The 14,061-nt window shown below is 33.0% G+C and overlaps 1 protein-coding gene across 1 annotated transcript; it reads right to left on the bottom strand.

Annotated features, from left to right (window-relative positions):
• Positions 1-350: 350 nt before the first annotated feature.
• LOC134688196 (zinc finger protein 593-like) lies at positions 351-11,453 on the bottom strand. Its single transcript, XM_063548668.1, has 4 exons — positions 11,300-11,453; positions 5,734-5,911; positions 2,732-2,794; positions 351-654 (listed from the first exon to the last, which is right to left on the bottom strand). The coding sequence occupies exons 1-4, from the start codon at positions 11,451-11,453 to the stop codon at positions 501-503; spliced, it is 549 nt and encodes a 182-aa protein (XP_063404738.1). The 3' UTR covers positions 351-500.
• Between the last annotated feature and the right edge of the window lie 2,608 nt (positions 11,454-14,061).

The raw sequence follows: 14,061 nt of genomic DNA, 5'->3' as shown, positions 1-14,061 counted from the left end.
GCTTACCAATTTGAAATAAGTTACAACCAAACTTCAAAACCAAATACTTATATCTATAGAAGAGTTTAGTGGTAAAATTGCTATTCAATTTAAAATCAATAGACCATGACCTAGGAGACAAGACCATTAGTTGTCAAACTGATATGTACTGACAGTAAAGCAACTTTATAGAACATATCATTTATCTAACACAAGAAGTTCCTATTAAACTGACTTAAACAGAAAACTTGTTGACTGCGTCCACATCACCATCATTGCTGCCACTGGAAAAGCCTCACCTATGTCTTTCCTTCAGCAACTTTCGTTGCCTAGATGATATGGCATTATGATTATTAACAAAATCAAAGTCATTAGAGTTTTAACATTTTACTTTTGTGTACTCAAGTCATCAAGTACATATTTGATCTTTTTTAGTCCATTTTATCTTTTTTAGTTCATTTTATATTTTTTAGTCAACAAACAAACATTATCACAGGTGATTTATTCTGATCATGTGACAGTCATGTTTTGTCTTCCTCACAAAGTTCAGTGTCCATATCTTCTTTGACAGACTGTGTTTCTACATGAAGTTTCTTAGGTTTTTTGTAAGATCCCATACCAGCAGCTCTGTCTGCCTCCGCTTGTGTGTAGGGTTCAACCTGTAATGCTTTTACCCTGAAAGATAATAATACTATACAGTGCATTTCCCTATTTTATACCAAATGTGATTGTGTAATGCCTATATTAGATAAGTTTCACCAAATATTTCAACTTAACACAAATATTGTTGCTAGTAGACAAAATTGATGACCATTTTCGCATGATTGAGTTCAAAACCATGGGTGCTCAGGAAGGGTATGCAAAACCTGATCAACATATGGCATGTTTTTTCTCTCGTTTAAATTGTTTTACACTAGTCTTTTAAGGGTCTTTTATAGCTGACTATGTGGTATAATGAAGGCCATAAATGTGATCTATAGTTGTTAATTTCTGTGTCATTTGGGGTCTTGTGAAGAGATATCTCATTGGCAATCATACCACATCTTCTTTTTACGCTTTTCTTTATTAAGAGATAACTGTATTGTATTTGAAGTTTTATAGGTATGCTACCTGTGTCAAATGTAAACACTGGGCGTTTTCTGGATTCTTGGTCACTTCAGAATGTAATAAAATTTGACAAAAAGAAGATTTTTAGGTGCAAAAGGTCCGAGACCACAATTGTCGTCCCGGTGTTCACAAATATAGTCCCAAGTGTTGACTGTGGGTTACTTGTCATTAATTTTTATGCCCCTTCCAAATTTATTTCTTCATGTTTAATGCCTCAAATTGCAAGAAGGGTGGTGAAATTACACTGTTACAAAACTTGGGTCCAGAATATAACATAAAATTGTCCATATTTTGAGTTAGAGCTGATGAAGTTTTCTATAATTTTGATATAATTTGTCCCAAAAGTAGTACAACACACTGTAAAAATTTTATTGAGAAAGTGCAGGTGGGATTTTTGTCGAGCCTTTGACTTTAGTCGAAAAAGCGAGACTAAGCGATCCTACTTTCCGTCGGCGTCGTCGTCGGCGGCGTCCACAAATATTCACTCTGTGGTTAAAGTTTTTGAAATTTTAATAACTTTCTTAAACTATACTGGATTTCTACCAAAGTTGGACAGAAGCTTGTTTATGATCATAAGATACTATCCGGGAGTAAATTTTGTAAAAATAAAATTCCATTTTTTCCGTATTTTACTTATAAATGGACTTAGTTTTTCTGCGGGGAAACATTACATTCACTCTGTGGTTAAAGTTTTTAGAATTTTAATAACTTTCTTAAACTATCCTTGGTCTGAACCAAATTTTGACAGAAGCTTGTTTATGATCATAAGATAGTATCCAGAAGTAAATTTTGTAAAAAAATAAATCCATTTTTTCCGTATTTTACTTTTAAATGGACTTAGTTTTTCTGCGGGGAAACATTACTTTCACTCTGTGGTTAAAGTTTTTAAAATTTTAATAACTTTCTTAAACTATCCTGGGTTTGTACCAAACTTGGACAGAAGCTAATTTATGACCATAAGATAGTATCCAGAAGTAAATATTGTAAAAAGATAACTCCATTTTTTCTGTATTTTACTTTTAAATGGACTTAGATTTTCTTCCAGTTAACATTACATACAGTCGGCAGTTTAAGTTTTCAAACATTAATTAGATTCATTAACTATCCTAGATTTTTACCAAACTTGGACAGAAGCTTCTTACAATCAAAAGATAGTATCAAGAGGAATTTTTTTATTTATTTTTTTCCTAATTTTTTGTTGAGCCTGTGATTTACAGCAAAAGAAGGCGAGACACTGGGTTCCGCGGAACCCTTACAAATTTTTTTAATTTTCATTTATCTTCTAAAAGAAATGCACTATGAATTAATTGTGGTCTAGGACCAACATGCGGCAGCGAGGTGTTTTGCTTTTTAGTGTAGAAATTACATGTCAATACATTCTGCAATTCAAAATGTCAGCTTACTTGGTTACAGACAAGGAGATAGAGAATTTTATACTTACTGTCATACAATCAAAACCATTAATACAAAATAATTACATTAGAATTTTAATGTTATGTGTGAAGTGTACATTTGTATATGTTGGAAGAGGATTTTATAAGATATCTTTCAATATGAGGTTTAGTTTTGACCAGAAATATTACACCAAGTTGCTCATACTTTTAATCATAGGGTTTAGCTTTGTATTACACAAAACAAATCTTACCTTCTCTTATGAGGTTTACTTCTGAAGTGTTCTGTGAGAGCCTGGTTATTTATGCAATACTTTCTGTAAAATAAATATACACAATGTTGTTCCTATAATAGTAGTAATCATATTTAAACCAAACTTATTGTGTATCTTTTATATTGAATAAGCACTGACAAAATGTCTTTTATATTAGATATCCCCTGATAACGTTTCTTTAAAATTAGATATCCACTGCATTATCGTCACGTGTATATTTTAACGTTATGCACCAACTGCTGAAGTCATTTGGTGAGAGTTTTCACTGTATTTGTCATGAAGGTATCACCATATAAACAACTCTCATTTAGGAGATTAAGGACTAAAGTATTTTTTTAAATATAGAAATAAAAGTTCATCTTTTCGAGCTTCTGGGGTATTAAATTTTAATCCTGGTATCTTTGATAACTATATTCGCTAATCGACTTGCCATAGTCCAAATAATTACATGTATGACATCTAGATCATGTAGATAGGTTATTTTAAATTTTTACCTTTGACGCCTTCCTGTAAGGCATCAAAGAAGAAATTTTAAACATGACGTTAAATAGGGAGTGTGTCCATAATTCCATAGGGACACAGATGGTCCAAGACCACAATTGTCGTCCCTTGATTTTCGTTGTCCACGAATATAGTCCCTAGTACTAGGGCCTAAAAAAAATAATGTTGTGTTTCCGATCACCCCCTTGAAATTTTTAAGGGACGGTAGGTAGGGATTTTTTTTTTTTAATATTATGCTTCATTGCGGTCTCGGTTTTGTTTAAAGGCATGGGCACTTTGTTCATTGCTTAAGACCATTTAACAATTTTCTAGATTATTGTGTGAGTTTTTATCAGCAATATCCATTCATTTTCTTTTGTATTTTATATTTTATATATTATATGATAACTTGTAAAGTAGTTTACCCCCTTTTAAATACCCCTGAAAAAAAACTTAGTCCAAACCTAAAAAAAATTGGGCAACTCTTCCCCATGGAAATTAGCTTTTTAAACCCAATTCCCCTATTTCAGGACCAAAAGTTTTGGATTGTCAGATTTGTAACATTTGGGGTTAATTTTAAAAACAATAACTCCTACTCATTATTGATCATGACATAACCAATGTAAACTCTAGAAATTGGGCTTGGGCTGATCTGTATTAATGTTAAATATTATAGGGCATTTATATATAGTTGAAGAATTTTATACATGAATCATTTATTTTTGATATTTTATGAAAAGAGTATTTACTCTTAATTATTATATTTTCTCACTTTCAACACTTGTGTCCAGCAAATAACCTGTACAGGGCCCCATTACTGCTTTGCATATATATACGAAACTAACGAGGTTTTACTGTTAAAATAATTATAAACTGTGAAGTATTGTTTAAAAGCTTATTTTAATCAAAGCATAGCAATGTACAGTGTACATATTATGTCATAGAAACAAATCTATTTTTAGAACAGTTTATTTTCGTATCCCAGGTAAAGGAAAGTCGAAATGCAAATAAACTAAAACAAAATGTGTTTATAATCTTTATTAAAAGAAACAAAATAAAATAACACATGACACTAAACAAATAATTATTAGAATAAATCAAAATTCAGTATGTTGTATGTGGATTACAGACGTCAATTGTTTTCTTTTGGGGCGATAATCGAGGGACTTAGATTTTTTATATTTTCTTTCAGAAAAAACGGTCGGTAGGTATAAAAAATATTTGTTTTCCCACATCAGCTTTAAAAACTTTTGAGTCAGGGGTCTGAAACACAGTCGGTCGGGTGACCGGAAACACAACATTTTTTTTTAGGCCTAGTGTTGACAGTGGGTAACTTGCCAATTTTTTGTATACCCCTTAGAAACTTATTTCTCCATGTTTTATGCCTCAAATTGCAAGTACATGTAGGGGGCTAAAATTACACCGTTAAAAAATTGGGGTCCAGAATTTACACATGTTACAAGGAAAGTAGTGATTTAGTCCAGCTAAAAAAGGTTAAAAATTACAACATCGGAAGCTGTGAAAAGATTTCAAGACCCCCTAAACATGATACTGTCCATATTTTGAGTTAGTGCAGATGAAGTTTTATATATTTTGAGTTAGCACAGATGAAGTTTTATATATTTTGAGTTACGCAGATGAAGTTTTATATATTTTGAGTTAGCACAGATGAAGTTTTATATATTTTGAGTTAGCGCAGATGAAGTTTTATATATTTTGAGTTAGCCCAGATGAAGTTTTATATATTTTGAGTTAGCACAGATGAAGTTTTATATATTTTGAGTTAGCCCAGATGAAGTTTTATATATTTTGATATAATTTGTCTCAAAAGTAGTACAGCACACTGTAAATTTTTTATTGAGAAGCGCAGGTGGGATTTTTTACATTTTCATTTATGTTCTAAAAGAAATGCACTACCAAATAGTTGTGGTCTCAAAACTAAGATAATGCCCTTGCTAGCATATAACGCTTTAATGAACATAACTCAAGAACTCTAAAAGTGAAGCTGCCAAAAATTGAATTTTAGTGGTAATAAGCATTAAAACATATCATTAAATTCAGATAAATGAAAAACGAACAAATTGACACTATTTATATGATTCCAAGACAGTTGGTGGGCACCAGAAGTGATGAAGCAGCGCATCTATTTTGGACACATATCTACTTTTTTATATGGGCTCTGACATCCCATGGTCCCAGCTTGTCATGCTTGTCTGGCAAAACAGCCGTTGGACGTCAGAGTAATCTCGGACTAATACAATATCAGCTTCACATTATTGAAGATTATGAACTGTTGCACATGCAGAGTATGTGATTTTTCCATGTTCTCGTCTTTTGAAATCCTTAGAGAAAACCCTCGCCCTGGTTGCCCTCTGAGAAAAAAAAAATCCATGCCATATTGATATCCAAATGCTACAAGAACACAAAGTCTCTGTTATGATCTGTAACCACCCTTCATGTATATTATGATTGAGAAATATATATAAACTCATAAAACTTACGCACAATGAAGACAATAAAATTGAGCACCGCCTGGTTTATCTAAATTTACTTCTTGTTCCAGAAGTTTGGTGGAATTTTTAGGTATCATATCTTCGTGAATTTGGTCTAAATCTTTTGTCTTTCTTTTCGTTCGATACTTTTCTTTCTTAAATCTGGTGGATTGGCAGGCGTAATTGACTATAATCGGACATGTGTGTTGGTTCCCGGGACTGTGTTGTGTATTTTTGTATATATTTATTCAATTTATCGAATGCTACCTTAATCTGAATATACAGATGACACGAAATATTGTTTGCTCAATAGATGGCACTTTTTTTTTTTAGAAAAAATGGATTTATAAAAGTTTTTCCAAACTTGTTTCCGACTCCGTAATTTAAATTTTATGCAACATTGTAATATTTTCGAATGTAATTTTTCATTAATAAATACTGTTTGCAATTATAAGGGTTTTTTGTAATATGTATATTTGTAATTGTTGTAATTGTAGTCCCTGTTCGGTCCCGTCATTACATACTCAAAATGCCATTAATTTGCAAAAGTACAACATAACGACGGGATGTAAAAGTACATAACCAAATACGGGATGTATAAGTACAAAACCACGTCATATATATGGAACAAAGAAACATTAAAAGGCATTTAGACAAAGCACACAGCAAAAGAACAAAAGTGAATGACAAGAAACAAACAAGTTTTACAATAGCACAATAAATAGATATATAAGAACCGCCACGTGCATTCAAGAAATTCACACATGTCTTTGTTTGGTTTTTTAATGATCATGGCATTATACCTGTACCAAGTCAGGAATTTGCCAGTTGTTATCCATTCGTTTGATGTGTTTATGAGCTTTTAATTTTGCCATTTGATTTGGGACTTTCTGTTTTGAATCTTCCTCAGCGTTCAGTATATTCTTTTTTATGTTACTTGGTTACACATTTTTAATTTTTTTAAATACTAAGGCTTTTCTACCTCAGGCATTGTTTACCTTAGCTGTATTTGGCAAAACTTTTAAGAATTTTGGTCCTCAATGCTCTTCGTACTTTATTTAGCCTTTTCAACTTTTTAGGATTCGAGCGTTACTGACGAGTCTTTTGTAGACGAAACGCGCGTCTGGCGTATATACTAAATTTAGTCCTGGTATCTATGATGAGTTTATTAGTTGTTGCAATGTAATCATAATATTGAATTTACCGTGCGAGGGAATATTCGTGACTGGTTATGAGTATAATAACGAATGTATTCAATAAGCAGGACTTATTACCCATCAAGAAGTAAACATGTTCAATACATTAACTTACCTAAAATTGAAAAAAGTATCGAATATCACTATAATATACTAGAACGTTTGGCGCTATCATTTACAATATCGGAAGGCATACTTTGAACTAGGTTGGTCCCCTCCGTAAAACATTCAGTATGCCTTCGGAATATACAAATATTAACGGTCGGTATGAGCTAATGATGGCCTTGAACTTGAACGTTTCGGTTCCCGGTTTGACGACGTCCACACACGGTACCAGTTGAAATTGCGTTAAACGTCAGACTGAAGTAATTTCTTGATCAGTTCGTGGAAACATCACAAACTCATGAAGTCTTGATTTTATAACAGGGGGAAACATAATTATATTGAAGCAAATGCTTTTTATCGGGCATCGGCAAAATAGCAAATATGATATTTGACCATCTCTGATTAATATAACTGAGCTAATTCTTTAGAAATCTATTTACATGTTAAATCAATCATCCTTAATCAGAACGATAGTTGTATGTGTGAGTGTATGCGAGTGGGAGAGAAAGGCTTTTTTTATTTTTACTTTATGTGATTACATGCTTGTTATGAGCCCTATGATTAGGAAATAAAATATCTTTATATTTATCTTTTATCTATTGCATCATTATAAATTTGAGAAAAATATATATATATATACAATATGACATAGACAATCGCATAGCTCCAAAAAATATTGCTTTTGAAATAATAGCTAGTTATTTGAATTGCATACCATATCTTTAAATAAAATAGGTTTCAACTTGGCTTCCCCTTATTTCTTTTTCGCGAATTTCGGGATGTCAGGTTTTAATTTATTTAAATTCGGGACCTCGGGATTTCATCTTTTTAAGCCCGGGTTTAGGGATCAGGACCCCTCCTAACCCCCTCATTTTTTTACCTATAAATTATATCGTCGCTCAATCGGCTATCTATGATAAGCTCGTAAATTTCACGGAAATTATTGAATGCGGAAAGCAGTCGACATGTAATCTATATTTCTTTGTTGTTAAATAAAAGGCAGTTACTATTTTGTCGGCACTGTGTGAAATATCTTAGTTCAAACCGGAAAAATAACTTATTTCTATAGAAATGCCGGGCTATTTTACTGGCACCATTAATTTAGTGTCATTTTGCCGGCGCTGGAAAAAAAGAATATAAGTTAGCAGAGGGACATTTTATGTTTACATGATAATAATAAAATTAATTAAAACTAATAGAGACAACGAAGTCCCGTTAGAATAGCAAATCCCTGGTAAGGGGAAGCCAAGTTGAAACCTATTTTATTTAAAGATATGGTATGCAATTCAAATAACTAGCTATTATTTCAAAAGCAATATTTTTTGGAGCTATGCGATTGTCTATGTCATATTGTATATATATATATATTTTTCTCAAATTTATAATGATGCAATAGATAAAAGATAAATATAAAGATATTTTATTTCCTAATCATAGGGCTCATAACAAGCATGTAATCACATAAAGTAAAAATAAAAAAAGCCTTTCTCTCCCACTCGCATACACTCACACATACAACTATCGTTCTGATTAAGGATGATTGATTTAACATGTAAATAGATTTCTAAAGAATTAGCTCAGTTATATTAATCAGAGATGGTCAAATATCATATTTGCTATTTTGCCGATGCCCGATAAAAAGCATTTGCTTCAATATAATTATGTTTCCCCCTGTTATAAAATCAAGACTTCATGAGTTTGTGATGTTTCCACGAACTGATCAAGAAATTACTTCAGTCTGACGTTTAACGCAATTTCAACTGGTACCGTGTGTGGACGTCGTCAAACCGGGAACCGAAACGTTCAAGTTCAAGGCCATCATTAGCTCATACCGACCGTTAATATTTGTATATTCCGAAGGCATACTGAATGTTTTACGGAGGGGACCAACCTAGTTCAAAGTATGCCTTCCGATATTGTAAATGATAGCGCCAAACGTTCTAGTATATTATAGTGATATTCGATACTTTTTTCAATTTTAGGTAAGTTAATGTATTGAACATGTTTACTTCTTGATGGGTAATAAGTCCTGCTTATTGAATACATTCGTTATTATACTCATAACCAGTCACGAATATTCCCTCGCACGGTAAATTCAATATTATGATTACATTGCAACAACTAATAAACTCATCATAGATACCAGGACTAAATTTAGTATATACGCCAGACGCGCGTTTCGTCTACAAAAGACTCGTCAGTAACGCTCGAATCCTAAAAAGTTGAAAAGGCTAAATAAAGTACGAAGAGCATTGAGGACCAAAATTCTTAAAAGTTTTGCCAAATACAGCTAAGGTAAACAATGCCTGAGGTAGAAAAGCCTTAGTATTTAAAAAAATTAAAAATGTGTAACCAAGTAACATAAAAAAGAATATACTGAACGCTGAGGAAGATTCAAAACAGAAAGTCCCAAATCAAATGGCAAAATTAAAAGCTCATAAACACATCAAACGAATGGATAACAACTGGCAAATTCCTGACTTGGTACAGGTATAATGCCATGATCATTAAAAAACCAAACAAAGACATGTGTGAATTTCTTGAATGCACGTGGCGGTTCTTATATATCTATTTATTGTGCTATTGTAAAACTTGTTTGTTTCTTGTCATTCACTTTTGTTCTTTTGCTGTGTGCTTTGTCTAAATGCCTTTTAATGTTTCTTTGTTCCATATATATGACGTGGTTTTGTACTTATACATCCCGTATTTGGTTATGTACTTTTACATCCCGTCGTTATGTTGTACTTTTGCAAATTAATGGCATTTTGAGTATGTAATGACGGGACCGAACAGGGACTACAATTACAACAATTACAAATATACATATTACAAAAAACCCTTATAATTGCAAACAGTATTTATTAATGAAAAATTACATTCGAAAATATTACAATGTTGCATAAAATTTAAATTACGGAGTCGGAAACAAGTTTGGAAAAACTTTTATAAATCCATTTTTTCTAAAAAAAAAAAGTGCCATCTATTGAGCAAACAATATTTCGTGTCATCTGTATATTCAGATTAAGGTAGCATTCGATAAATTGAATAAATATATACAAAAATACACAACACAGTCCCGGGAACCAACACACATGTCCGATTATAGTCAATTACGCCTGCCAATCCACCAGATTTAACATCGTAATTATATATATATATACAAGATCAGTTTTCAAAACATTTTGTTTTATTTATGTATTCTGAAACTGTATGAGACATTTGCATATTGTCCTCGTCAGCCCTTAATCTGTCCCTTATAAGACAATCCTAAGATTAGAACAAGAGACCGTCCCGATAGTATCCCTTCGAATTTCATTATATTTTTAAATTGATGAAGTAATGAGAGGTAGTTTCTACTTGACCACAGAAACAGAATGCGTTTTCGATAAGATAATTTTTTGGTCTTAACAGATCTGTTTTCTTCTACAGCCTAACTGAAAATTCAAAGGTATTTTATTAATATTTTGAAAAAAGATATGTCTGAAAACCCGGTTTTGATTGATTTAAACGAAGGTCGTCTGGTAGAAATGACTTCTGATATAAGTTTGTTCTGCATACTAGTTCGTAAACTTTAAGACCCCCTAGTCCTGTAGTCGTGTAGATCTAGTCTCTGGAACTAACAGAAATATGATTAGGACAATCTCAGTTATTGCGTAGCCCCCATTCCAACGTCTTGTAGCTGTGAGCCTTGGAAATAGTTTCCACTTATTGTCGATAAACGTTCGACGAGCAGATTGACCATTCAATGTAGATACTCTAATTATCTTAACTTGCATACCGTCGGTTCATAGAATGCCATTGTTATTTGTCCAGTCATACCAGCAAATTTTTACTCGCATGGACCCGTACCAATCTCTTATTGCCCTGGATACTAGGAACTACCTAGCACGACAACAGACGTGCAAGAGTCAAGTTCAGCTTTTACTGGGGACAAATAACCGTATGGCCGTAGAAAAACAATTTCCCTTTGCTGACATGGTTAACACATGTACCCAGGGCACATTCAATTTCATGTACTGTGTTATTTTTAAAGGCAGCCCAGCAAAATTAAATCCGCATGGACCCGTACCAATCTCTTCGGGCTTTCAAACAAAATAGGTATTGCACCGATTGTACGTCTAGTTTTGGCGGTTAAAGTGGCCTACTTAGACATTTCTGCATTTTTTCCCGTTAAGGGCACTTAATGTTGCGAAACATTTGTTTCTTCCGGTAACTATCGAATAAAACATAACGAAACTTGTCTACAAAGGCAGGCGACTATTTTTCAACCTTACTTTGTCGTTTCTTCCTAAGATAGATATTTTTTTCAGATGTCCCAAACCCAATATCTTCAGATGTCCCAAACCCAATATCCTCAGATGTCCCAAACCCAATATCTTCAGATGTCCCGAACCCAATATCTTCAGATGTCCCAAACCCAAAATTCATGCTTGGGTCCCATTCGCCTGACACCAATGAAATTTTTTTTAAAGTCTAGGTTCCCGGACGGGCAATATTTTGAAGCCCTCATTCCCCACTTCTTGTAGCTGTGAGCCTTGGGAATTGTTTGCGCACATTGCCGATCGTCTAGAGCACGTTCGATGATCAGATTGACCCTTCAAAATAGATACCCTGATCGACCGACAGGATAGTAAATGATGTACAACACAAATGAACATAAAATACGTATATGCATATACATCTCACAGAGCATAAACTGTGATTAATGTAAACTATTTTTTACAGCATCTTGAGACGAATTCAGAGTGACGAAGGAACACCGTCGTCAACTGAAGGAGGATCGGCGGGAAGATTTCCCTTAGCGCCCTCCACAGCGGTCTTCCCGACCTTCCCAGCGGCCTTCCAACCGACCGTCCCAGCGCCCTTTCCAGGTAAGAATGAATAAACGTATATAACAGAAAGACCGAAAAAAAAAATCGTAAATGTTCAGAACTAAAACACTTATTTCTTTGTAACCCCACACTTGTATATAGGCGAGTGACATTTTTAGAAAAGACGCTTAGTTAGTTGCTTTAATGCACCCACCTAACACACAGCTGAATTTTTAATATGTTATAGTATGATATATGAACTTCCTTTTTTGGTCGGTCGTCAAAGAATCGTACGGTGCAATTTTTGTAAAAATTGAATAAAAATCGAGAAATAATTCCAATTTGAAAAACAACTGTGTTAAAGCGTGACAAATTAACATGTAGCTTCAGTTTCTGTTGTCACAATGCATGTACGTTCAACATGTCAATGTATAAAAAAATACTTTTTAAAAAAAAGATTTTTGTAATAATTTTGGAATTTTTTTATAAAAATGGTGCCTATTTTCAGATATTTTTTTCATTTTTTAGATATTTTCGGCTTGAAACCCAAATTAATGATGTTCGTATTATTCAGCAGTTCATTATTTGTTTAATATATATCGTTATCACTGTATTATTCTAAATTTTGTTCATTTTTACACACCCCCTTTTCAATCAAATTTCCGAAATCGCTTTCTCTGTTAATTTCCCTCGAATAAACGGACATAAACAATCGAAAAAGAGTATGAATATAAACCATGAAGGCATTTGTTTTGGTACAAAAATTACGCATAGTATAAAAAATAGATAAAAGAACCATAGAAGCTGAGATGTCAACGGATTTTTTTTTGGGGTAGAAAACCAATATCCTATTGGTCTTAGTCAATTTGCACTTACACAAAGCAGACTATGAATAGCTATTGAAAAATACTTCTTTCTCAATTGGATCAATACACATTCCAGTTTTGCAACCATAGGTACGCAAAAATGTGTCAAATCTGATATTGGCCTCATGAATTTGAACGTGAGATATGTCCACCTTTTGAATTTCCCACCGTTTTAATCATCGCATACGACAGACTTATTGATGGTGCAAATTTTATCAGTATTTTAGAGGAAGCCTAGCGTCAAGAGCTTGTTTGTTGACATGCTGTAAATACTTTAAAATATGGGGATATCTTTTCATTCAGTTGACAATTTTGAATTCTTCGTAGATATTTGAAATATAATAAATGTTCTACTACCTCAGGGGGTATATATGACCTAAGCCGTATTTTTAATAGGGTTACGTTGGTTTTTTTTTAAATATTCTTCGAAGTTTTACTTGGTTCGAGTGTCACCGATGAGTCTTATGTCGACGAAACGCGTGTCTCACGTAAACAATCGATCATATGATTGATGTGTTATTCATTATGGTTATCGTTAGTTGCTTTTTATGATTTTTGCTTTTGTATGTAGTTTTGAGCATGAATCAAGCTTTTTGGTATCTATTTAAAGTTGTTTTAGAACCTTTATAGCTTACTTTACAGTGTTGGCTCTTGCATCTTGTTTTAGGCCATACGATAAGCTATAGTTGTATAACTCAAAGAATTTAGTCTCCGGTAGTCAGAGGTCATAGTGTACTTTTATTCATAAAGGTACCGGACTTATTAATACTTTATTCCGAAAGCAATACAGCATATAGGATACATATACACAATTTTACACCAATATAAGAATTTCACAAGAGATATATATATATATATATAAATATAAGGTGTGCATGAAAGAACATATAATACAAAATACATAATACAAATACGAAATACGAGCGGAGAATGATATAATACTTAAATAAAGTGAGAACAAAAATATTATATACTGCAATTAAATTCTAGGTTTTCTGCAGATTTTAAAAATATATCTAAGTTATTCAATTCTTTAATATTTCTGACAGATAACAACTGGATAAGTTAATTTGGCACAATTTTTTGGAATTTTGGGTCCTCAATGCTCTTCAACTTTGTATTTGTTTGGCTTTTTAACTATTTTGATCTGAGCGTCACTGATGAGTCTTATGTAGACGTAACGCGCGTCTGGCGTATAAAATTATAATCCTGGTACTTTTGATAACTATTTACACCACTGGGTCGATGCCACTGCTGGTGGACGTTTCGTCCCCGAGGGTATCACCAGCCCAGTAGTCAGCACTTCGGTGTTGACATGAATATCAATTATATGGTCATTTTTATAAATTTTCTGTTTAC

The sequence above is a fragment of the Mytilus trossulus genome, chromosome 10, assembly GCF_036588685.1.
Source record: "Mytilus trossulus isolate FHL-02 chromosome 10, PNRI_Mtr1.1.1.hap1, whole genome shotgun sequence".
Lineage (NCBI taxonomy): Eukaryota > Metazoa > Mollusca > Bivalvia > Mytilida > Mytilidae > Mytilus > Mytilus trossulus.
The sequence above is the reverse complement of the archived record's forward strand: the minus strand, read 5'-3'. Positions and strand labels throughout refer to the sequence as shown.

What these genes read in the sequence shown, in the direction of transcription:
- LOC134688196 (XM_063548668.1), bottom strand. Translation starts at nt 11,453, where the DNA reads ATGAATTTTGGGTTTGGGACATCTGAAGATATTGGGTTCGGGACATCT. An exon ending in TTTTATTGTCTTCATTGTGC is followed by an intron (nt 2,795 to 5,733) that starts GTAAGTTTTATG and finishes TTTATTTTACAG; the next exon opens with AAAGTATTGCATAAATAACC. An exon ending in AGTAAACCTCATAAGAGAAG is followed by an intron (nt 655 to 2,731) that starts GTAAGATTTGTT and finishes ATTATCTTTCAG; the next exon opens with GGTAAAAGCATTACAGGTTG.